At 32.6% G+C, this 26,438-nt stretch overlaps 2 protein-coding genes across 2 annotated transcripts; both read left to right on the top strand.

The window, feature by feature from the left end:
* Nucleotides 1-4,393: 4,393 nt before the first annotated feature.
* On the top strand, nucleotides 4,394-14,314 carry LOC105337225 (multiple epidermal growth factor-like domains protein 11). The gene is made up of 11 exons (XM_066067543.1): nucleotides 4,394-4,529; nucleotides 4,959-5,183; nucleotides 6,752-6,994; nucleotides 9,763-9,900; nucleotides 10,169-10,921; nucleotides 11,311-11,450; nucleotides 11,748-11,888; nucleotides 12,019-12,144; nucleotides 12,463-12,591; nucleotides 12,755-12,860; nucleotides 13,084-14,314. Exons 1-6 carry the CDS (start codon nucleotides 4,472-4,474, stop codon nucleotides 11,415-11,417), a joined length of 1,524 nt encoding a protein of 507 aa, XP_065923615.1. The 5' UTR covers nucleotides 4,394-4,471; the 3' UTR covers nucleotides 11,418-11,450; nucleotides 11,748-11,888; nucleotides 12,019-12,144; nucleotides 12,463-12,591; nucleotides 12,755-12,860; nucleotides 13,084-14,314.
* Nucleotides 14,315-18,075: 3,761 nt separating this feature from the next.
* On the top strand, nucleotides 18,076-22,706 carry LOC105337262 (multiple epidermal growth factor-like domains protein 11). Its single transcript, XM_066086406.1, has 9 exons — nucleotides 18,076-18,094; nucleotides 18,955-19,092; nucleotides 19,627-19,767; nucleotides 20,160-20,300; nucleotides 20,604-20,744; nucleotides 21,199-21,324; nucleotides 21,643-21,771; nucleotides 22,031-22,136; nucleotides 22,369-22,706. The coding sequence occupies exons 1-9, from the start codon at nucleotides 18,076-18,078 to the stop codon at nucleotides 22,511-22,513; spliced, it is 1,086 nt and encodes a 361-aa protein (XP_065942478.1). The 3' UTR covers nucleotides 22,514-22,706.
* Nucleotides 22,707-26,438: the final 3,732 nt, after the last annotated feature.

Here is a 26,438-nt window from a genome sequence, read left to right as displayed (position 1 = left end):
TTAGAGTATTGAAAATATATTGAATATGTAAAGAAGAAAAAAACAAAAAGAGAAGGGAATGAACAAGTTCAGCTGATTTTTTCAGCCAGAGAAATTGCTCTTTTAGGGATACAATTTTAGAATTAGAACTATGTGCGTTAAGACATAAGTCTTTTGCATCATAATAGTTTTTTTCCAGCTTTATAACCTTTGCTTGATCTGTGTTTCTGTTTTAAATTTGATTGGTTTTCTAAAAGGTATTTGCATCTGTATAAAAATAATAAGACCATTATATACTAAATTATCATTTACCTCTATCAAATGTCGTTTCCTGCTAATTAATCTATATAAATCCGCTAATTCTGACAAGGCACGTGAATTTCGAACATAAGTATATAATTCTTACTCATCGTGCGTAACGGTTATATATTTAGATGTATACGTACTGGATAGTGTTTTTTTTTTACATTCTAAACTCGATAATTGATAATGTAGGTAAGGGTGATGCAATGATGGAAGTGTCCCTAAAACATTACATTATAAGAAATAAATTTAAAAAGAAACCGATTAACCAGATTTAAATCTTATCTCTAGAACGATCCGCCATTTATCTGATAAGGATCTTCGAACCTTCCTGGTACACGATAATCTGTGTGTTAAAAGACAAATCAGAGCAATGATGTGTACATACTTACTAATCTATATAGGAGGATTAGCTTTAACATTGTCCTACGGTATGTATTATTTGTAAACAGATGGCCATGCTATGACCTTGAGTTGTTAGTATTACATAATGATCACTATGATACTTATGTGTACCTAGGTGCTGCGCACTGAATAGTGTTAATGATAATTAACAGAATAAACTCTGTGACTCTTGTAGCAATGCGTAGTATTCCTAAATGATGTTATGAAAACAGGTGCATAATACGGGCATAATAATATCCAAATTGAGAGTTTAACAACAAGTGACATATTTGGCGATTCTGTGTCTGCAACGATAGCTCTAGTACTTTATATTGAGTCATGTATTGTGTATTCTATATATTAACCTTTGTAACCTTTTATGTCGTGTATGAATGAACGTATTGTGAGTAAGTGATGCCTCATACTAGGTGGGGGACTCCGAGACCCAGGACTCGGAGACTCACATCCTGCATCCAGACTCTTTGATTGGCAGTTTTGACGGTTCTGTTACTTTATTTAGGAATAAACTATTAATCTTAATTTTGAACACTAAATGTTCACTCATGATCGTCGTAAATGGGCCGAACTAGTCAGAACTGTCCATCATAAGTAAAATGTTATATATATCCATGTAAAATGATGTTGAACAGATTTAGAGATTCCGCTTATAGAGATAGATTCCGAGACTCCTGATTTGGGCTGCTATTAGCTGATGTATTTGATGATATGCGGAGACTTATCTTTAAATATATATTTTCCCGTTTTCATCATAGGACAAAGGTTGATCACCCCATTGGTATTAATTAAATGTACTTCAATTAAATTTAAAAAGTTCAGCGATTAAAGATTATTCATTAAGGATTGTTTTGCTAATAAACATTTTAACACACTAAAAACGATTGATGTTTAATTCCATTGGGTTTGCATCCATTTCAACGTTGTTTTAACACCCTTCAACATTGAAATGTGGATGATTATGAAAGTTGAATGGATTGGAATTCCGACGTTGAATGAACGTTGAAATTTGGCGTTGTTTCAACATTGATTTAATGTCTTCTGACGTTTATCTAAAGTATAAAGGTTGAAATATGGTTGAAATTTTGTCTTTTAACTCTTCGTAAAGTTATGCTATAGGTTCTAACCTATATGGCTAAAGTAAGTTAAATCATTATACAACATATCAAATTGTTTCAAATACAACAAGTCCCCAAATGTTAGATAATACTCAGTTTATTTATTTAGGGATTTAATTTCTTCACAATAGTTCCTAATTAGTCAATAAGGAGCAACAAGTTCACCATAACACACATGATACACATTTCAAAAGTTGGTTCGAATCCCAATTAGAGTCGTCATTTCTTCTGAACAATATTTCATTGCATGATCTTCCTTCCGTCTCGTCCATCGAGTTTCTTTTTTAGAAAACAATAATGGACCAAACACTGAGCCCTGAGTAGCACCTGCATTTAAGAATCGTCTAGAAGAAAGTTTTTAATACATAAAACTTCTGTGTTCTCCAAAATCCATTCAAGAATTGGCCGGAAGATTAGATATATATGCTTTCAATTTAATAAGGAGACCTTCTGCCAGACCTATCAAAAGCTTTTGAAAGATCACAAAAATCACACAGCAGTAATTACACAGTCCTTTTCTAAAAGTCATCAATAAGTTTCTAAAAGTTGGTTAACAGTTGAATGTACAGGCAAAAACCAGCTTGGCTCTAGGATCATGAAACAATCCAAAACTTAAGTAAAACATTGTACACTTTCTTAATCTCTCCTAATTGAAAACACTGACAAAATTGATTAACTATTAATAGTGTCTTGATATAAAGTTGTTAATTACAAATTTCAATTGCCATATTGTGATAAACAATCATTTTATGACCGACTGAAATTTTGACTGTCTGAAATTGCTTCATGATCCTGATATTTATAATATATGTTGTTGGAGTATAAAAAGTTGTGTGGATGTGTAGACAAGGTTCTCTCAAAACTTTTACTACTTCAGCTCAAAGTGAAACTGGTCTGTAGTTTGATGTAATAAATGGATCGTCTTTCTTAAACAATGAAATTACTTGTGCCAATTTCTAGTAGTCAGGATAGTGATTTGTTTGCATAAGGGATTTAAAATAGTTTCTTGGCAGGATTTAGGTATTGTGTGACTTAAACTGTCAAAGCCTACTGCTTTATTAACAGGTATTACAGATAAAATGTCAAAAACTTCATGTTTTACTCCCAAAAGGAACAAAGACTGTTTTTTTTTCTGTAGCCCTTCCAAAAAAAAAAAAATCTTTCCCAGGGACACCTGCAGAAACATGTACATTATCAAGTTGATTGATAGGAACCATGCAGCGTAAGCTAAAACTTATTTGCAACGCGTTGCAGATAAAAGCAGACAGGTTACATTGTAAAACGACAGGAAAATCAATCAAAAGCAGATGATCTATCTTATGAACAAACCAAGAGAGAATAAAATAGGCAATACACAAAATACACTTGACACATACATGTATTTGTACCTCTTGAATAGGGATTACTTGAACTTTGATTTCAAAAATTGGTTATGGAATGTCGTCAGAAAACACATGTCTTTCGTCTGATCTTGGTGCTGTACAGAGAGTTGTGAAACACATTGGAAAAAGGCCCTATGAGACGACAGTCATACAAGGATCATAACGGCTGCTTTATCATGTTCGACATTAGAAAAGTGCGAAGGATTTAAATTGCAATAACTATAGTCACTCGAAATGAAATTCATTCAGATCGAAGCCAAGACAAATTATATAACTCTTATCTAGAGGTATTGAGTATGTCATGTTGCGTTAAATGATTTGATATTATTAATGACTGAGTTTCATAGTAAAATAAACATAAAAACGGGAAAAGACGAGACAAAAAGCCACTCAAGAATATGATTTTCAAACACGATCAAAAAGAATATTTCCGTAGGGGATTTAAATCTCAACGCCACTGGCATTCTGCAGGTAATGGCTGATAAGTTAAGGGAAGGTAAATGTATTTTTTACACATTATTATTACATAATTATACACACTGACAAGCTGGGTGAATTATTTTTCCATATTCCTTAACGATAGCTAACGTATATTATCTATAACATACAAAGGAGAATCTACTTAATCTTTAGATTATTGAAAACATGCATATTGAATATGTAAAGAAACAAAATATAAAGAGAAGGGAATAAACAAATTCAGCTGAATTTTTCAGCTAGAGAAAATGCTCTTTTAGGGATACAATTTTAGAATTAGAACTATGTGCGTTAAGACATAAGTCTTTTGCATCATAATAGTTTTTTTTCCAGCTTTATAACCTTTGCTTGATCTGTGTTTATGTTTTAAATTTGATTGGTTTTCTAAAAGGTATTTGCATCTGTATAAAAATAATAAGACCATTATTTACTAAATTATCATTTACCTCTATCAAATGTCATTTCCTGCTAATTAATCTATATAAATCCGCTAATTCTGACAAGGCACGTGAATTTCGAACATAAGTATATAATTCTTACTCATCGTGCGTAACGGTTATATATTTAGATGTATATGTACTGTGTAGTGCTTTTTTTTTTTTACATTCTAAACTCGATAATTGATAATGTAGGTAAGGGTGATGCAATGATGGAAGTGTCCCTATAACATTACATTATAAGAAATAAATTTAAAAAGAAACCGATTAACCAGATTTAAATCTTATCTCTAGAACGATCCGCCATTTATCTGATAAGGATCTTCGAATCTTCCTGGTACACGACAATCTGCTTGTTAAATGACAAATCAGAGCAATGATGTGTACATACTTACTAATCTATATAGGAGGATTAGCTTTAACATTGTCCTACGGTATGTATTATTTTCTATTGTTTTATTTATACCTCATCAAAGATCATATAGGTGTTGTTTTGAGATCAATATCTATCTATCTATCTATCTATCTATCTATCTATCTATCTATCTATCTATCTATCTATCTATCTATCTATCTATCTATCTATCTATCTATCTATCTATCTCTCTATCTATCTACTGTAATTTTTTTTATTTTACACGAATACTTAATTCCGCGATTCCACTGTTCTGTATCAAATCGCGAGAATATATAATCGCAATCACCAATGTTTTGCAATAATTTACTATAATTCAAAACTGTCTGAAAAATATAAGCGAGATTTTAAAATCCGCGAGGGTTGCCTCTCGCGCTTCTAAGCGGAAATTAATTCCTCGCGTTTAAATAGGAATCTTAAGTATCTATATTTATGTACATTTTTTCAGATGATTTATCCTTCAATAAAAGCGCCACTCAATCCAAATCACTTTCTCACAAAGGACAAGATTATCCTGCACACAATGCAGTTGATGGAAACACAGAAACTTGTATGAGGACACGTGATATAGGGAAAACCTCTGACTACAAGACTGTGTGGTGGAAAGTGGATCTTGGTGACGTGTACAGCATTTACAGTGTTTCCATTTTGTTTAAAAATTACGACAATTCAGGTATGTTATTGTTGATACAGCGTTTAACACAATGCGTTTTTCACTCTGAAGCTGATGCAAAGTATTTCTTTCTTAAGGCCTCTTAACTAAAGTTTTTGCTTGAGGAGGAACATTTTCTTTTTGCAGGTTAAAAGAAAACGTTAAAACGTTACCCAGAAATTCTTTAATACTTTCTGAAAGTATTGTTTATGACAATTAATTAAAACGATTTGCTTTGAATATAATAATATGTGTACATAAAAAATATGAATGAATGTTCCAAAGACAGTCAATGATACATCTACCACCTCCCTCCCCCCCCTCCCCCAAAATTTTTTTGATGACATTTTGGTAGTCTTTCATGGACACCTTTTTAGTGTTGGTGCACTCAATATTTCGACACATTTCCTTATTGCCTGCTTGCTTCTACAACGTTATTGGCTCCTGTTAGTGGTTTAGATTTAAAGGGGCATGATCATGATTTGGTCAAAAATAATTTTTCGATTTTAATGTTTACAATGTTTAGGTAAAGCATTTTTAATAAGGCAACCAAAATTTTAGTTAAGTTACAAGCGAGATACAGAGCTTACAATTCTCTACTCTGTAAACAAAGCTTTTGTTTACATATTGAACGTTGAAGTAAAAATTCCAGTTTTATACCTATAATGCATGTGTTAAATGTTAGGAACTTGTTATGGATGCTTGAAATGAATAAGAAGATAGACAAATTAGTTTGAAAAAACAGTTTTTAACTGGTTTATTGAACGTACTTAAACAAAATCAGGACAAGAGCCTTGTTTACATGACAAAAACCTGTGAGCAATTTATCTTGCTTAAAACTCAACGACTGACTCTCTAATTTCATTTGATTATTAGAGATGCATAGTAAAGCATTGCAAATAATATATAACCCCAACCCCCCCCCCCCATATGAATAGATATTGACAAAAATCATGACCATGTCCCTTTAATGTAGTTGTGTGTCATCAATTTTTTACCAACATGTAATTGTTTCAAGTTCAAATAAAACATTGTTTTAATAATTTTCTTTGACATTTATATGTTCAAACCTTTAGACATTAAAACCTATACTAGTTTTTGTCAGAACATGTTGTGCAATTTATTTTGAAGAACAATAAATGTTCTGCCTAGACTTGATTATTTGACTATGAGTCTTTTTAGATGTTTTTTACTATTATTGGTTAGTTCTATTAAACAGTCACAATTTGGAGCTTTGGTATTATGTTCGTAAACGTTTAATCACTGAAAGGTTTACACTTAATATCTAAATTTCCTCACAATCCAACTGTTAATATCTCGTTCAATACTTTCATAATCTATTGGCTATAAATATAATCACAATTCAAGCATGTATTGCTAAACTGAGAATGCTGAAAACGGTTTCTATGACATATTTGACTTATATTAATGAAAAGTGAATTATGTTCTCTTTTTAAATGTTGCATATCTAAATTTTGTTTACACACAGTTAAACTTCTTATACGTAATGATATCTGTATCTGTTTGGACTTTGCTTGAAAAGTTTTAGCATTAATGTTGATGAAAAATATTTAATGTTTTGCTTTTAGAGCATCGACAACAAGGTCGTTTTGCGGGATTCTCTATTTATGTATCAAACAATGGTGATAAACAAGGTTCAACGCTGTGCTACAAAGACGGACCACAGTTACCGCCCCTGAAATTTGCAACAACCTGCCTAAAATACGGACGATACGTCATCTTTTACAACGAAAGGCTCGACGGAGTGAGTTATCCAACAGATTATGAAGTAACAAGTGCTTTCACTGAATTGTGTGAAGTCATTGTACAAGGTATTTTTTACAAAGTTTATGCTATTCATAACAGTCACCACCGTCAATAATTGACCAATTGCAATCCTTTTAAAGATGACATTTTCTTAGAATGAAAAAAAAATATATGAAAATGAAACCATCTATGTATGCTACAGACCTTTGATTGTAGTGTTATTTTTCACATTCAAAAAATTAGGTCAATAATCTACCGTTTGATTCAATGATCATTTAATACTATCATAAGAATAATGGAAATTCCATTTAAATTTTACACTATGATAAAGATTTTCTTAATTTTGAAAATATCGCAAACTATTAGACGCTTTAAAAAATGCAATGCAGCTTATGAATAGCAGTGGCACTGAAAAAAATGCATTAAGTTTTCAGTAATAACTGAAAAAACCCATCCTGTCTAAATGTTCTCAAATCAGTTTTCAAACCCCTACCCATTTTGATTGAATTTAAAAAATACCAGTAAAAATTGTAAGACTAAAGACCTTAGTATGCAGACTAAAATTCCTTAAATACTCTCCAAACTGAACTTTTATTCTGCAGCCACATTGACTTCTGACGTCTTCGAGAACGACTGATTCTGATTGGACCATCATGAATATTAACCAATGAAATTGAGTTTAACATTTTCTATCACAATGGCCGGTCTGGTCAAAAGTTGATGTGGCTGCAGAATAAAAGTTCAGTTTGGAGAGTATTTAAGGAATTTTATCGGAATTTAAGGATGTAAGTAGCGTGCGTTTGATGTGAGATTTTAAAAGATAAGTGCGAATGTTTCTCGACTTGTTGCAATACTGCTATTGTCTTAGGCAAAATCCCATCGTGAGCCCTGGACCGGTAAATGTCCGAGTAAATATAAACTGGCGACTTCGAGAGTATAATGACGTATATCTCCGCTATTTTAAAACCCATCAATTTGAAATTCGGCATGAGTGTATCTTAGACATTCCTTTTATGAAAAACACATGCATATTGCAAGTGTTATAAAAAAGAATTGATTTATTAGGCTTTTGAAGCGAGCTGGTAGTTTTTTATCTGGGTCAGAGTTCGACCCCTTTTTTTATTTAATGGTTACATTGAAATTAATGTTAAAACGGGCTTGGCCCCCTGACATATATATCAAATATTACGTCATAATAATAAATTTATTTTATAAATACGTTTTGTGCTAACAATAAATTTTACTGATGACATTGAACTTTATCACAATCCGAATTTAATAACTCAAACCTTGAGTAAACAACATACTTAAGTCTGTCTTTAGTAAACTTTTGACTATTTGCAAAATCTTTATTATTTTTAGAATGTTTTTGTCATGGTATCTTTAAGCTTAACTGAGTTTTTCATTATGATTTAAACCAATTAGATACATAGTGAATGGTGTTCTGTATAAACTAATAATACTCACACCTTCCAGTTTGGGTATATTGTTGTTACCCTTGTCCGTCTGTCCGTCCATCCTTCCATCATGTTTTACTTTCTCAAACTGATAATACATCTTATAAACTGATCTTTTGGAATTTGATTTTTGGTGTCATATTGCTTTGGTTAAAAAATTCTCTGGTAGTTCTAATAGTCAATCGTTAGGTAAAATATTTTTTTTACAAAAAACTTGTTCCTTGAACTCCTCATACATTTTAAACAGAAGATTAATCGTCTTTAGGAATATGTTTTAGGTTTTCCTATTGAGGCGCAATAAGGTTTAGGAAATTTTAATTTCGTCCTGGGCGTCATTTAGTAACTGAAATGACGTTTTTTACAAAACGTCTAGTTTCAAAGCATCACCATTTTTTTTGCAATGGCCATATGTTCTACTACGATATGATTGGGGTGTCACTGTCATGTTGATGTTTAATCAGGTTGCAGAATTTGTTTTTATCATGTCTACTGCACAATAAAAGATTACTCTGGTCATAAAACATACAGTACCAATCAGACCCAACCTAACACCAGAGTTAACCCCAACTACACCCCTAGTTTACTTTTGGGGTTTACTTGGGGTTTACTTTGGATTTATTTTTTGAAAATGTGGGTCTACTTGGGGTTTACTTTGGGTTTACTCACGGTTTACTTTGGGTTAACTCAGGAATTGCTTTTGAGGTCAACTGTATGCACTGAAGTGTGAAGCAAACCCGTATTTTATTTTACCATCTTACTGCCTGTAATTCAGGTCTCTAGTATATACAGAATACACATGTAGCGTCTGCTTTCAGGGCTATACTTCTGATCGCGGTTTACTCTCTGTGTCCACTCTGGTTTATTTTGGGTTTACTCGGGGTTTTCTCTGGATCCACTCTAGTAAACCTGGGGTAAACCCAGAGTAAACCCTGAAAGTAAACTCAGGGATTAGTTGGGGTTTCTTTGTTAGGTTGGGTCTTATCGGTACTGTTTGAATAAATGATGGAACAGACACGATAATCATTATTTAGTGCACTTCCGCGGCTGAATATAGAGATCTAGTGCCAGAAACCTTGCCGGAAAACTCTTTTGTGAGATAGAATAGATATGATTTAACAATTATTCTTATTTTGAAAAGTATATATAAAAGAGTTTCATTTTATCTTAAAATGATAATTCTATTCAAGTGAGTGATGACGCTTCCTTTTTCTTATACGCCGTGATCAAATTCTACGTGTGCTATTGAACATTGAACGTCAAAGATTTTCAATGCACAGCATACGCAGAAATGTAAACAGAACGAATGCGTAATGAGCATTGGTACTTTTTGATATACTAGTATTTATAATGACTTTTTTTATTATTTATTTTCCAAGGTTGTCAGAATGCTACTGTGTATGGCAGTGACTGTGACATACCATGCCCTTCCAACTGTAAGGACAACATGTGTCACATACAACTTGGACACTGTTTTGCATGTCCACCTGGATGGACAGGAAGCTCTTGTAATATAAGTATGTCACTTCTATAATATAAGTTTCAATAATAAACTTAAATCATTCATTAAACGGGGGTGAATATTTCCCTGCATACAGTAGTTCGAGATAACTGCAACCCCCTCCAAAAAAAAGGCTTTCAAAACATTTTGACCATTACAATTCATGTAATTTCAATTAAATGAAAAGGATCGGGGTGTGTTGTTCATTATTAAAAGAATGTGGCGCAAAGATTGATAATTTTTACATTAAAAAAGAATAAGTAATTGTGGCTTTTCATTAAAAGCATGTATGGAAGGATGGTACGGGAGAAACTGTAGTCAACAGTGTGTAGGACATTGTAGAAGTGGGACAACTTGTAATCACGTGACTGGCTTCTGTGACGTAGGATGTGAAGATGGGTGGTATGGTATACACTGCAGTCAGCCGTGTGAAGGACATTGTAGAGGTGGGGCAACTTGTAATCAAAGAACTGGCGAGTGTAATCAAGGATGTAAAAATGGATGGTACAATGCGTATTGTAGTCAACCGTGTGAATGGCAATGTAAAGTTGGTACAACCTGTAATCACGTGACAGGTCATTGTGACGGAGGATGTGAAGATGGGTGGTTTGGGATACATTGTACTCAGCCGTGTGTAGGCTATTGTAGAGGTGGGGCAACTTGTAATCACATAAATGGTCATTGTGAGGTAGGGTGTGAAGACGGATGGTACGGCATCAGGTGCAATCAATCGTGTGAATGGCAGTGTAAATTGCACACAATCTGTAGTCAGGTAACAGGTCATTGCGACGAAGGATGTGAAGATGGGTGGTATGGTATACACTGCAGTCAGGCGTGTAATGGACATTGTAGAGGTGGGGTAACTTGTAATCACGTAACTAGTCAATGTGACGTAGGCTGTGCAGACGGATGGTACGGTGTAAACTGTACCGAACAATGTGAAGGACATTGCAGAGATAACATAGTCTGTAATGAAGTGACTGGTCAGTGTGACAGAGGCTGTGATGCTGGATGGACAAGTTATTTTTGTAATAAAGGTGAGTTTGGATCTGAAATGATTTTTTTAGTTTTCTTTTGTACGTATGTTTGAATTTTAATTGGAGATAAATAATACAAACGGAAACCTAAATCAGTTGAAAAATGGTAAGCATTATTTGTATGTTGAACTTGATTCAATTATTTTCACTTAATGCAATAAAAAACTAATACATTTAACAGCAGTTTTAAAACCGTAAAAAACGTAAATCTATTTGCGGGCTAATTGCTCCTGAGAAAAGGAAAGATTTATGAAACGTTAAAAGAAAGTTCATGATTGTGTTTGAAATATAAGCCACATTTCTGTATTCATAATAGGAATGCAAACAATGGTCATTTTACACAATTAGTTTGCAAAAGTATAATACGTTACAGTAAATGTCTATCATAGAGTGTGAAGTGGGGATGTATGGTTTTGACTGTGTCAACAACTGTAGTGGACACTGTTTGAATGACTCTCCCTGTAACAAACAGACAGGCCATTGCGAGAGGGGATGAAGGTTGGATACATAAACAGTGACTGTGGTACAAGTAAGCGACTGAAATGCTGTAGGCGGTTTAGTTTTGTCATATACAGTGTACATTTATAAGAATTTTTCACTAAACCTTAACTATACAGTTTTTTTAGGTTGAAATTCATTGCATTATAGAGGGTCTTCTTTATCAAAGCAAATACTTTTGTGACTCTATATTAGTGGTACTATTTGCGTAATGTATTTTATACTGTTTAGCCTCATCAAACTCATTGTATTACATTTGATTTTTTTTACACCAATGGCAGTAACAAAATTGTTTGTTACTTATAACTTTTGATTCTTTTATACCCAGAGTGTCCTTCTGGATATTTTGGAATTAAATGCAAAGAACGGTGTTTTGGATATTGCAAAGACAATCAAACCTGTGATCACGTTAGTGGACTGTGCCTTAATGGGTGTCATGATGGATATATTGGAAAATACTGTAACAACTGTATGTAAAACATTGAAAATAACTTGTTAGTGATCACAGTATCTGCAACTATTTTATCTTATATCATCATTAACACTTGTTTTAGTATGTTTTGTTTGCACACCGTAACATTTATCTTTGAATACCGCAGCTTGTCAAGAGGGATATTATGGCAAAAATTGTTCTATGGTTTGCCATCCTAACTGCACGACGTGTCGAAACACAGACGGATTTTGCACTTGTGGCGCAGGTTGGATAGGTCCTAATTGCTCTTTAGGTATGAAAATTAAAATCAGATAATGATGAATAAGATATTAAAGATAAAGACCCATTTGATTACTACAAAAAAAAACAAAGTGATATGGTAGACCTTTATACAATTTGTCATTTTTATGTCACTGGGTTATCAGGTGTGTGATGGCCAGTCAACATAATGTGTCCAGGAAGTTCAGTGGTTAGAGCCCTGGCACGATATTCAACGCCCACTGGTTCGAATTCCGGTTTCGAGTTGACTTTTCACCACCTGTTACACAAATATCATTGAAAATTCTTCAGTATATCAAGAATGTGTTTTATACAAAATAATTCTTTACAGAATGTGTTTGGTCCTATGGGGGTCATTGTCAATATCCGTGCAGTCGACACTGTATAAACCAGACATGTGACAGATTCAATGGAAGCTGTTTGTTTGGTTATAGTGATGAATACATGTATTGTGAATCAGGTAAAACATTACAAATGAAGTCATTCATCAGAGAGTGGTCAGTTTATAGCGTTTTTAGTTGTGCTAAAAAACAGTTATCGATTCAAATTTCAAAAATACATTTAAAAACACACAAAATAAATGGTTTGAATCTAATGATTACATATATACGTATATTTTACAGCAGATAGTGAACAGTCTCCACCGACTTTAACAATATCGATTGCTGGGTTTACAGTATCACTAGTTATCAACATCATTGTCATCAGTGCGCTCAGGCTTCGGAGACGGTAACACATTTATCATTTTGTCGGCTTTTAAATATAGAGCAATTAATATTAGATCTGTGATCCGCTCCAAATTGATTCCTTCGTGTAGCGATTATTTGGTGTAAGGGTCAAAGATTTAATTTTAATGAAATTGAAAGTAGAGTATCAGTTTATCAATTTTTCATCATTTTTAGTTCCTATGTAAATGATACCATTTTTAAGAATATACTAAACAAAATTACAGGAAAAAATTGCCAAACCGGAATAATATCCGAAGTTGTTTGAGGTCCACGTCGAATAGAAATCAGACAAACACCGAAGAAGAGGAACCTCATTATCAAGAGCTCAAGGAAAGAAAAAAAGAAAATTATCAGAATTTAACACAAGATTGACTAACCTTTCTAGTGTTATATATAAGATATTATTAATCAATAATGAATATGCTGCAACTATGTGGTTTAAGATAGAAAAAAAATACAAACCTAGTTTTTCATAAAAAACAACATATTTTGTTTGTACATAAACAAAGACATTATTATCATTATTAGAATGTACGTTCGATTTAAAGAGATTGAAGTATCAACATATGCAAATAAAAATCATGTTAAAACCTAATGAATGAATGGATGTCCCTTATAGTTTAAGACAATGATTGGTTCCTGTTGTTGTAGTGGCAAGATGCTAAAAGAAAATATAGCATAATGGACATGCTACATATTTAACTTAATGTTGAGGAAAGGAAATGTGTATTATATTAAAACTAAAAACTAAGCTTTGCTATAGAGAAGCCTAATATATAATTAGTGCTGTGGATTGATGTATACTGAATCAAATGTTTGCTTTTTAGAAAAAAAAAGTTTGCTGTTTAATGATACAATTCTTTAAAGTATTTTTGTGTCTTTTAGCTGTTTTTCCACACTGATAGTAATTCGTTTTTTTTGCATAATAACACTCAGTTTGATATGTTTGTATCAACGCGTTGCTGAATCATATACATGTAACTAACATCAAGCAATATGACTCAAACACACTTTAATAGAGGATTAATTTAAATCGAAGTTTTAATTATTTTTAACCGAATTATTTAAGTCTTAAAGCAATTTGAGCTGTATTTTTTTTTAGATTTCTGTTTGGTGTAAAAACCTGCTAGTATGGTAAGTCTGCATAAAACTTAAACTTTTATGATAAATAAGGTTGGAAAAAATCATTAATTTTTGTCAGAGGAAGATATCTCTTCTATGGAACATAAAGCAAATCAATTTTTGTACAGGACGACAATAATTCAATTTCGCCCCAATAAAGGTTCCTAAACGGTCCTTTTCAGAAAAATTTGGCGAAAAGAAATTTAAAAACCATGATATTTTTGTCATTTTAGTAGAAAATTAGATTTTCGTTAACAAATTCATGGAAGTTGCAGCTCATATTGCTTTAAACATACATAATATGAGCAAAGTAGCGCTGAATAGTTTGGATCAAAATCCTACTTAAGACTTGCTTCTATGTTTATGTAAGTGCTTTGTTTTATTGTATTTACTCGGTAAATGTTTTAAGCAGATATACAAAACAATCGTTAATAAATTAAGTAAAATGATCTTGACATTATCGTACTTCGGTTCGAAACAAGATGATTTTATTTCCAAATCAAAATATGTACATCTTAAATTTACTTCTGAATTTTTAAACAGATTTCCCGTAGACAAGTGCGCATTAACATACTAGTTTTATTGTACAACACATCTTTATTTCTTCATTCATGATTACTTCAGAGTCAAAGTCTCACAGGAGACAATTTGGCTGTTTCTCTTAGCTAATTTACTTATGTACATTAACAGTAAATAAGTGAATTTTACTAACTTTTAAAAATCAAATTATTAATAAGTCAAAAAAGAAAAATGTAAATATAAACAATAAAATGCTTTTTTGATGATTCATATGGGTTATGAAGGTAACGATCATTGCAGAAAAAAAATTACATAACATTTACATTACCTATAGATTGTTTATCTTATGTGCAATCAAACTGCATACAAGTGTATTCACAGGTGAATATGAAATTGCATTAAAATAATCGAACTAGAATAGCTATGGGCACTGTTCATTTAGGGAAACATTCTGTTAACAAATAAGGATGACAGATTTTTTCCCAACGGATATAAACGAAAATTCATTTTTTAACTAAACAAAATAATTAATAACCACACTGGTATAAAGAAAATGCATGCCCTCTTGTTTAAGACACATTGAACGTACAACAAACATTGATAAAGGTCTGTTTGTGAACTAATAATAGCAGCAAAATATAAATCTCTTTTATCTAATTTCCGCTTTCGCTTTCAATAGTGTTGTAAATGATATTTGGCAATGGCACTTACGCGCGTTATGAAAATTTGTATGCACACACCGCTGCACTGCAGTTATAAGGCTATATCAACTTAATGCTTATATTTACATTTTTTAAATTCTTGCCTTGTTTGCAAATATAATTATTAAGTCAAAATTTTATATTTCCGTTAAGGAAGATAAACGTATTTCTACCCACTCAAATATTGTTCACACTGGCAACTAAGTCAGGTAATTTTTTTCTATTCCAAAATGATAAATGACATATCTCGTATAAAAAATACGTATTTTTTATATAAGATTAGCTAAAATATATTATATATGTGGACAAAAAGTAAGATAATGGAATGAACAATTCAGAATATTGATTCGAAGCCAGAGCAATTGTCTTTAAGGAATAAAATTTTAAAAGTATATCCATTTAAGAAATGAACTCAATGTCTGTTAGACGAGTATAACCTGGGTCGGGACAGTTTACGCTTTATAATCCGCGAAGGGGATTATAAAAAAGCGTAAACTGCTCCATCTCAGGTTATACCGTAAAACTTGGGTAGATATTGAGTTCATTCATTATAATTTCATTTTCTGTAATTTACTGTACAAATTGAGTGCGTTTTACATTTAAAATTATATTATTCTGTTCAAAATTCAAACGGATTAGTACGTTTTGACGTTAGTACATTGTGACGCGGGCGGTACGTGTCTTGTGACATGCAAACCAGGTTACACAAATTTAACAAACCTTTCTTATCCCATCCGCGTTACAACCAGAACTAAATCATTAAAATCTAATTTTTGGTATATGAAAGAATATAGAAATGTTAGGCACAATTTTACCGCTCGATATTTTTAAAACTCTGTTTCAATTGTTTGGTGTGTTTCTAGGTATGTGTAATTTGATATGTTGTATAAAAACCTTATGAGCATTTAAAAAAAAAGACAGACATTTGAGATTTTATAGTTTAAAGCTATTTCCTCAACCAGACGTCATTTCCTAAAAACTTTTAATTTAAGCAGAAAAGTTTGATAAGACATGTGGATTTCTAACAAGAACTAAATAGAACTAATTCATTAAATGTAAACATTTGATTTTAATCCATCAGGTGTATATGTAGAAATGTTTTACATTTTAAACTACTACGATAATTGATAATGTATGTGAGGAAGATGCGATACATGTAATTAAAGTATCTCTATATACATTACTTAAATAAGAAATTCGTTCTTAAAAAAACCCGATAAACTAGACTTAATATTCACTGCAGGAAAGATCCGCCGTTTATTTGATCAGGGTCTTTTGAATCTTCCTAGTACGCGACAACCCGACTGTTAAATGACTTATCAGAATCAGAATGATGATGTGTTCAGTTCTACAAATCTATTTAGGAGGATTAGCTTTAGTATTATCTTACGGTATGTATCGTTTTTCTATTGTAATATCAATTGTCTATCTATCTATCTATCTATCTATCTATCTATCTATCTATCTATCTATCTATCTATCTATCTATCTATTTATCTATCTATCTATCTATCTATCTATCTATCTATCTATCTATCTATCTATCTATCTATCTATCTATCTATCTATCTATCTATCTATCTATCTATCTATCTTTATATCCTGCAGATGATCTATCCTTAAATAAAGATGCCACCCAATCACATACCTACACAGGCTCGAGTAGCATGTATAATGCACGCAATGCAGTTGATAGAAACCTTATTACGTGTATGAGGACAAATAACGTAGGACCAAATTCTCCGGAAAAGACTGTTTGGTGGAAAGTTGATCTTGGTTGGGTGTACAGTATTTATAGTGTGACCATTTTATTTAGAAACTACAACGGTCATGGTATGTTAATATTGAAATGCTTTTTAACAGTGTAAGTTTTGCAGTTTCAATCGAAGCTAAAAATATTTCTTTCTTTCGCCTCATGCGTGTTACTTAAGTTCTCGCTTTAAGAATTAATATATTACATTCCAACCATTGATACTGTAACTTTTTTTTAAATTTTCAAAACGTTGCATTTTTGAGTTTAGAAGTTACCTAGTTATTCATATTTCCAAATCTTAGGATTTTGACAAAAACTTTGAACTGCAATATTATGTACTAAAACACATTTGATGTATCATTGCTTTTACACTGAAACGAATTCATGAAAGTATTCCGATATATGATATCAAAGTAGTGTACATTTGTATGCATGTCAAAATTGGTTCTGTTATTGCATTACGTAGTTCAAATAATGCTTTTAGAGAGCCGACAACGAGGCCGTTTTGCAGGATTTTCTATCTTTGTATCAATCACTGGCGATAAACAAGGTGCTACGCTGTGCTATAAAGATGGACCACAGTTGCCTCCTCTGAACTTTACAACAACCTGCCCTGAATACGGACGATACGTCATCTTTTACAACGAAAGGCTCGATGGAGTAATCTATCCAGATGGTTATCAACTAGCAAATGCTTACACCGAACTGTGTGAAGTCATTGTTGAAGGTATTGTGTTGGTTACTATACATTTATAGCATGATTGTTACGGAATAGGAAGATTTATTCCCACAAAGAATATCATATTTCCTGATTTACATAATTATATGATTTTTCTGGGGGAATAAATCATCATATTTCCCCAACGTTCATGTAATAAATTGTTTATTATACGAACGACAGTGGATAATATAAAATACATCGGTTTCTATTCGTTTTTCAATTCCAGTAGAGCAAAAACGTTAATGTTTTATCGGTTTCTTTCTATGACAATTTTCTGATTTAAAGAAGATTTAAAACGATTTTTTAAAAGAATAAATCATTTAATTACATCATATTACCATCCTCAAGATTTTTCATAAGCATGGAATGAAAAGTCGAGGGGTGTGGATATGACATAAATATGACCATGACAGGGAAATGTGAAGTTTTATTGCCCTTGCACGTGATTGTCTGGAAACAATCAGATGTTGCATGATATAGAATAACAATTTTGAGGTATAATAAACATGAATATATATTACAGTCATTTCTGCCACTAACTGACCAATTGGATTAAGTCTGTCTTTAGTCAACAACTGAACAATTTCAAAATCTTTGAAGATTTTTGGACATTTTCTTTATTTGTCTTAACATCTGAAAGGTAACAAGGGTTGAAACTTATGATTGAAATCAACTATATACAGTACCGATCAGACCAAACCTAACCTCAAAGGAAACCCCAAATAAACCCGGGTCTACTTTCTGGGTTTACTTTGGGTTTAATCAGGGTTTAAATTTTGAAAATTTGGGTCTACTCGGGGTTTACTTAGGGGTTACTCGAGAATTGATTTTGAGGTCAACTGTTCGCACTGACGTGTGGAGGAAATCTGTATTTTGTCTTACCATATTACTGCATGTAATTCCTGCCCCTTGTATATTCCGAATAATCATGAAGCATCTGCTTGCAGGGGTATTCTTCTGATCGGGATTTACTCTCTGTGTCCACTCTGGGTTTACTGTCGGTTTACTGTGGGTTTATTCTGGGCCCACTCTAGTAAACCCGGAGTAAACCCAGGGTTTAATTGGGGTTTACTTTCTGTTAGGTGGGATCTTATCGATACTGTAGTTTACTGTGTTTTGTGGTGACTAATAATATTTGTAAATTAAGTTTTAAAACCCTTATTCATCTTTTTTATGCTAGCAAGTAGATGCACCAAATAAATACTTTATGAATACTCTATTGAACATTGACACATTTTCATACATTCATAATGACCCATGTTTTTCTTTACTTTAAAAGGCTGTCAGAATTCTACTGTGTATGGCAGTAACTGTGACAGACCATGCCCCATCAACTGTAAGGACAACACATGTCACATACAACTTGGACACTGTTTTGCATGTCCACCTGGATGGACAGGAAACTCCTGTATTACAAGTATGTCAGTTCAAAAATCTGAGCTTGATTTGATAATAAACTTTATTCCCTCATAAATTCAGCGCCGGGTACAGTTGACAGTTTGTTTTGTTTTTTATGGCATTTCATATTGAAATTCCGATTTAATTCCTGTTACTTGTTGTCAAAACGATTATTTCCTGCCTTATAAGAACATATTGATTTCTTCTTTTAAAAGCATCGTCTTTTTTTACTTTAATATTTAAAACAAATTCTTAAGAATGTAGAAATTTTATATTTACATTCATCTTATCGTCATGAAAAGAGCAGAGAAATTATATTTCATTGTTCGGAGTCATATCTTATCGTTTAAAGGCAAACAGACAAAAGAGAGATCGTATATTTGTAGATAACTGCAATTTTACCGAAAAAAAAATTTCAAAAGGTTTTGACCAATTCAATTCAGTACTATTGTAATCAAATTAAAAAGGTCTGTAGTGTGTTGCCTATTAAAAATGTGGCACAAAGATTTTTTTTCATTAAAAAGCTTTAATTATTGTTGCATTTTATTAAAAGAATGTATAGAAGGATGGTACGGTAGCAACTGTAGTCAGCAATGTGTAGGACATTGTAGAAGTGGGAAAACTTGTAATCACGTGACTGGTCAGTGTGACAGAGGCTGTGATGCCGGATGGACAGGCTATTTTTGTAACAAAGGTGAGTTTGGATCTGAAATGAAAAGTTATTTTAGTTTTTTTGTAAATTTGTTTGAATTTTATTTGGAGATATATAATACAAGCGTAGATCTAAAAAAGTTGAAAAGTGGTAAGCATTATTTGTAGGTTGAACTTGATTTAATTATTTTTATTTAAAGCAATAAACACTAATACATTGAACAGCAGTTTTAAAACCGTAAAAACCGTAAAATTATTTGCGGGCGGATTTTTCCTGAGAAAAGGAAAGATTTATGTAAAGTTGTAATGAAGTTCATGATTGTTTTTGAATTATTGGACACGGATCTTTGTTTATAACAGGAATGCAAAAATGTATTTTTTACAAAGTCAATCAGTTTGTAAAAGTATAATATTAACAAATATTGTCTATTACAGAATGTGAAGTCGGAGAATATGGTTTTGACTGTGTCAACACATGCAGTGGTCACTGTTTTGGAGATTCTCCCTGTAACAAACAGACTGGCCATTGCGAGAGGGGATGTAAGGTTGGATACATAAACAGTGACTGTGGCACAAGTAAGAAACGCTTTTGGCGGTTTTACTTTGTCATATACATTGAACATTTATAAGAATATTTCACATAACCCTAATTAAAGACTTGGTTTTGTGAGGTCAAAGTTTATTGTTTTTGGGGCTTTCTTTATTGAAGCAAATACTTATATGACCTTTGATGATAGTGTTACTATTAGTATAATGCGTTTTGGACTTTTTCGCCTCATCAAACATAATTGTATTTTATTCGATTGTTTTAAACCAATGCATGCAGAACAACTACATTATTGTGTATCACTTATGATTATATTTTTTTTTTATCCTAAGAGTGTCCTTCTGGTAATTTTGGAATGGATTGCAAGGAACTGTGTCCTGGACATTGTTTAAACAATGAAACCTGTGATCACGTCAGCGGACTGTGTCTCAATGGGTGTCACGATGGATATATTGGAAAATACTGTAACATTTGTATGTAAAAATATCCCTCCTTAACTTTCACAACATCTGCAAATATTTTATCTTATTTAAACGCGGGCTATGTATTTTTCTGCAATGTCGCTACCTTCATATCCCGAATGAATCATCAAAGAATGCATTTCATTATTTATATTAACTGACATCATCATGATTATTTCGTGAATTCCATGATTTTTCTTAGGCGCTGTTGGCTTCGACCAATCGATAAACAGACCGTGTCAATTTTAGTCCTGTCAATTTCTTGTCAGTTTCAGCCGTTGTAGATTTCGACCAATCGATAAACGGGGCGTGTAGCTTTCAGTCCGGCTGTTTCTATAGAGTTATGAATTAGTCATAAGTTTCAGTAATAGAAATAGAAATATATCATTATTAACACTCGTTCCAGTATAAACTGTTGTGTTTTGCTAAGTTCGCACACTGTAGCATTTTTCTATTTATATACCAGCTTGTCAAGAAGGATATTATGGCAAAAATTGTTCAATGGTTTGCCATCCTAACTGCACAACGTGTCGAAACACAGACGGATTTTGCACTTGTGGCGCAGGTTGGATAGGTCCTAATTGCTCTTTAGGTATGCAAATTAACATCGAATAATTATGAATAAAATATCAAAACTAAAGATCCATTTGATATGTAACAGGCAATAGTAAATGTAATTTTGTGGACCTTTATACAATTTGTTAATTTTTATTTCACTGGGTTATCCGGTGTGTGATGGTCATCAATATGTCGGGTCCCAGTAATTGAGTGGTAAAAGCGGTTGTTTCGATACATAAGAGACTCTGGCGAATTCCAGTTGCGAGTTGACTTTTCCCTTCCTGTTATGGATAGATCATTAATATTCTTCTATATTAAAAGAACTTGTTTTATACAAAACAATTCACTACAGAATGTGTTTGGTCCTATGGGGGTCATTGTCAATATCCGTGCAGTAGACACTGTAGAAACCAGACATGTGACAGATTCAATGGAAGCTGTTTGCTTGGTTACAGTAATGAATACATGTACTGTGAATCAGGTAAAACATACGAATAAAAAACTCAATATATTAAAAGAATTGTCAAGTTTTCTCACTTTTTAAAATTTTTGTAAGAATGCAGCCAACCTGTAATATTGTTTTTTTAAAATTTGTGTAAGTCGTTTTCTATTTTTTGTAATAATTCAAGGATCATTTAGAGTTTATAAATGAAATATATGATACTCTTTATTGAATTAATTATAATTTCTGCCTTGCAAAAACTCATTGTGAAAAGAAGTCACAAAATGTTTTATTACAGCAGATAGTCAGCAGTCTCCAACGACTCTAACAATATCGATCGCTGGGTTTACAGTTTCACTAGTTCTCAACATCATTGTCATCAGTGCGATCATGCTTCGGAGAAGGTACGTTATTTATCTTTTTATTGGCGGCTTTTGAATGTAGAGCAATCTAATTGAAATTTGATCCGCTTGAAAAAAATCGCTCTGTGTACCAATTATTTTGGAGCGGATCAAAGATTTTATCTTATTTATTTTGAAAGTAATGTATGGGTTTTTTTTATTATTATTTTTTTGCAAAATTTATAGTACCTTTTTAAATGTTACCATTTTTATAAAATACTAGAGAAAATTACAGGAAAAAATCTTTCAATTGGAATAATATCCAGTGTTGTTTGAAGACAACGTTCAAAACCAAACAGAATAAAACTGAAGACGAGGAACCTCATTACCAAGAGCTCAAGGAAAGAAAGAATGAAAACAATTATCAGAATTTAACATAAATACTCTCTCTTTTGCTATGTACAAACCAATATTTTATTTGATCAATAAAATGCATCAAATATTTGGTTTTAGATGAAACAGGTCTATTAAACCTGTCTTAAGACAACATACTTTCTTTGTACATATACAAAGACATTATTATCAATACATTATTATCAATATTGAAATGTACCTTAGCAGGCACATAGCATAGTTTTTAGCTCACCTGAGCTGAAAGCTCAAGTGAGCTATTCTGATCACATTTTGTCCGTCGTCCGTCCGTCCGTCCGTCTGTCCGTCCGTCTGTCCGTCTGTCCGTCTGTAAACTTTTTACATTTTGAACTTCTTCTCTAAAACCGCTTATCCAATTTCAACCAAATTTGGCACAAAGCATCCTTATGGGAGGGCGAATATAAATTGCAGAAATAAAAGTCCGATCTGTATTCAAAGCGGAGAAAACCTTGAAACTGTAGAAAAAGGGGGGTGCATTTTTAAAAATCTTCTTCTCAAGAACTACCGAGTTAATCTTAACGTAATTTAGCATAAATCATCCTTAGGGAAAGGAAAATATAAATTGCAAAAATTATAGGCGATTTCTGTTCCAAATTTGAGATAATTGCGAAAATACTTATAAAGAATGGCTCGTTATTCCATATATCGTAGACTGGCAATTCATTGCGATAGACTGGTCTTATGACAGGCATCGCCAGTCTACCGCATCTCGAAAACGAGGTTCTTTGTTTGAAGCTGGCAGTTTGTTGTGCAACAGTTCACGTGGGAATATAATATATGAAACATGGAAATAACATTGGTGCCGATTATTGTGAAGTAAATTGAGGTTAAATATTTCAACGCGTTGTCATTTTCACTTGTGGTGTTGGTTTTAGTTTGTTTTCATTTTTTCGTTTCATTTTGCTTTTTAACTTGGGAAACAATCGCCTTGTATTTGGAACATAGACTTCGGTAAATGTTTACCTGCGAAAATGATTAAATCTGATGCATTAACAACGTACTAAAGTGCATTTCCCTCTGTTTTTATTGTTTATTGATTAATTTTCTAATTGTTCCAACAAGGATCAAACAAGTGTGTTGGTGTTAGCTTGTTCGGATTTTCGTTTCGTTTTCATTATTTACGCTTTTAAACCTGGAAACTATCGTCTACAGGTATTTCGTGATTTTTACGTATCAATTCAAACAGATACTTCGGTAAATCAAACAGTTAACTGTTTACCTGCGCAAATTAAGCAAAATCTGATGTAGGGGTACTGAAATACAATTCCTTCTATCGGTAATTCGGCATATTCTTTTGATATCGCTGACGGAAATATGTAGGTATATACATGTATATATATATGATTCATTTCGAAAAAATAAATTGTGTTCTTTATTTGTTATAGTGCATGTTTCTTGTGTTTAATTGTTTACAATTTCTATTTACTAACCATATTTGAGTGTTAAGCTTCGAATTATAAGCAAGATACAAAGATTTGCTCACAATTCTATGTTTGTACACAGATCTTAAAAACTAAAGATTAAAAAAGTAAAATAATTGTCAATATTTATTAAGAAAATGTTCAAAGTCTGTTCTTCCAGAAACCAACTTTAACAACTTATTGTATTGTAAACTTAATCTTTTTAGCTCACCAGAGGGTGGGGCCACAATGGGGGGGGGGGTGGAAGTTTTACATAGGAATATATACAGTATATCTTTAAAAATCTTCTTCTCAGAAACTAATCAGCCAGGAAAGCTGACACTTGTGTGGATGCATCTTCAGGTAGTGTAGATTCATAGTTATGAAAATCATGACCCCCTGGGGTAGGGTGGGGCCTCAATGGGGGATCGAAGTTTTACATAGGAATATATACAGTATATCTTTAAAAATCTGCTTCTCAGAAACAAATCAGCCAGAAAAGCTGACACTTGTGTGGATGCATCCTCAGGTAGTGTAAATTCAAAGTTGTGAAAATCATTACCCCCGGGGGTAGGGTGGGGCCACAATGGGGGATCGAAGTTTAACATATGAATATATAGAGTAAATCTTTAAAAATCTTCTTCTCAGAAACTAATCAGCCGGCAAAGCTGAAACTTGTGTGGAAGCATCCTCAGGTAGTGTAGATTCAAAGTTGTGAAAATAATAACCCCTGGGGGTAGGTTGGGGCCACAATGGGGGATCGAAGTTTAACATATGATTATATAGAGTAAATCTTTAAAAATCTTCTTCTCAGAAACTAATTAGCCAGGAAAGCTGGCACTTGTGTGGAAGCATCCTCAAGTAGTGTAGATTCAAATTTGTGAAAATCATGACCCCTGGGGATAGGTTTGGGCCACAATGGGAGGTCGATATTTTACATAGGAATAAACAGAGTAAATATTTAAAAATCTTCTTCTCAAAAACTAATCAGCCAGGAAAGCTGAAACTTGTGTGAAAGCATCCTCAGGTTGTGTAGATTCAAGGTTGTGAAAATCATGATCCTCAGGGGTAGGGTGGGGCCACAATGGGGGGTCAAAGTTTAACAAAGGAATATATAGGGTAAATCTTTAAAAATCTTCTCAGAAACTAATCAGCCAGATGATTCTTTATAATTATTAAGACTTTGGCCCCAGGACAATTCTTTGGCCTCACGAGAAGGTTCAGAGTTTGATGTACGTTTATATCCGATGTATAAACTATTGTTAAGGATCTTTTTGAGAACTGCAATACTCAACATATGACATGACTATAAAATCATCCTGTCAGAAAGGGGACTTATGATTATAAACATAAGAATATCCAGGGGAAAATGGATTTTATTTATACAGGATCTACATGTATTATTGTACATTGTCCAGATAGTTTGTATTATGACTCCATTAAGCTGATTTTATCATACCTATTGTTCCTCAGGTGAGCGATGTGGCCCATGGGCCTCTTGTTGAAAGTGAGGGGAGGGGGGGGGGGGCTGGCGAAGTATACCTATAACTTTAATTTCACTCCTAATTTTTTTTTCATATTAATTTTTTACATACTCCAAAACAAGTGAGTGGGGCAACAACATATTCAATTCTTTTTATATGTAAATTAAAAAAAAATATTTGCTGCAAGAAAGCCCCCCCCCCCCTCCCCGATGCTACGTGCCTGCTTAGTTCTAAAGTAATAAAAATTTGCAAATAAAAATTACAAAATTACATAAGAAAAAAAACCTAATGAATATAACGACTTTATGTTTTATATAGTCTAAAACAATGTTAATTTCTTGATTTGCATTGGTAAGTTGCTATAAAAATTTTAGAAAAAGCTCTTTATAAAATTTAAAGTTTAGAACTAAAAATGTATATTTCATTTAGAATTAGAATTGACAATGTAGACACTTAGTATATATAGTCAATGCTTTGTATATATACTTATATCAAATCAAATATGTAATATTCAGTAAATAATAAAGATTGCTTATTTTGATCTATTTTTCATCATATTTTCGTGCCGATTCCAATAATACTCTTACTATTTCTGTATAAATATATTTATAATATAATTACTATATCTCTGATCGGCCGATATATAACAAACTAGAAAAATAAAAAAAAATATAAAACGATATATTTACCTGCCCGTAATCGAAGATGTCAATAAAACGTTTATTTTTTCCACATTAGACTCAAATAGATCAATATGTTTGAAAATGCTACGAATGGTTATCATATACTGTATATTTCTTATTTTACTAAAGTACTTAATTCTGTTTTGTATCAAATCACGAGAATATATAATCGCGTCGCCCATCCTTTGTTATAATTTCCTATAGTTCAAAACTGTCTGAACTATAAAAGCGGTACTTTAAAATCTGCGAGGGTTTACTTCACGCGATTTTACATGGAAATTTATTCCTCGCAATTGATAAGGAATCTAGAGTATTCATATCGTCCAATGAAATATTGCACTTTCTAATTTGTTTGGCTATAGCGTC

The sequence above is a fragment of the Magallana gigas genome, chromosome 1, assembly GCF_963853765.1.
Source record: "Magallana gigas chromosome 1, xbMagGiga1.1, whole genome shotgun sequence".
Classification (NCBI taxonomy): Eukaryota; Metazoa; Mollusca; class Bivalvia; order Ostreida; family Ostreidae; genus Magallana; species Magallana gigas.
This window is presented reverse-complemented; position numbering and strand designations above follow the sequence as displayed.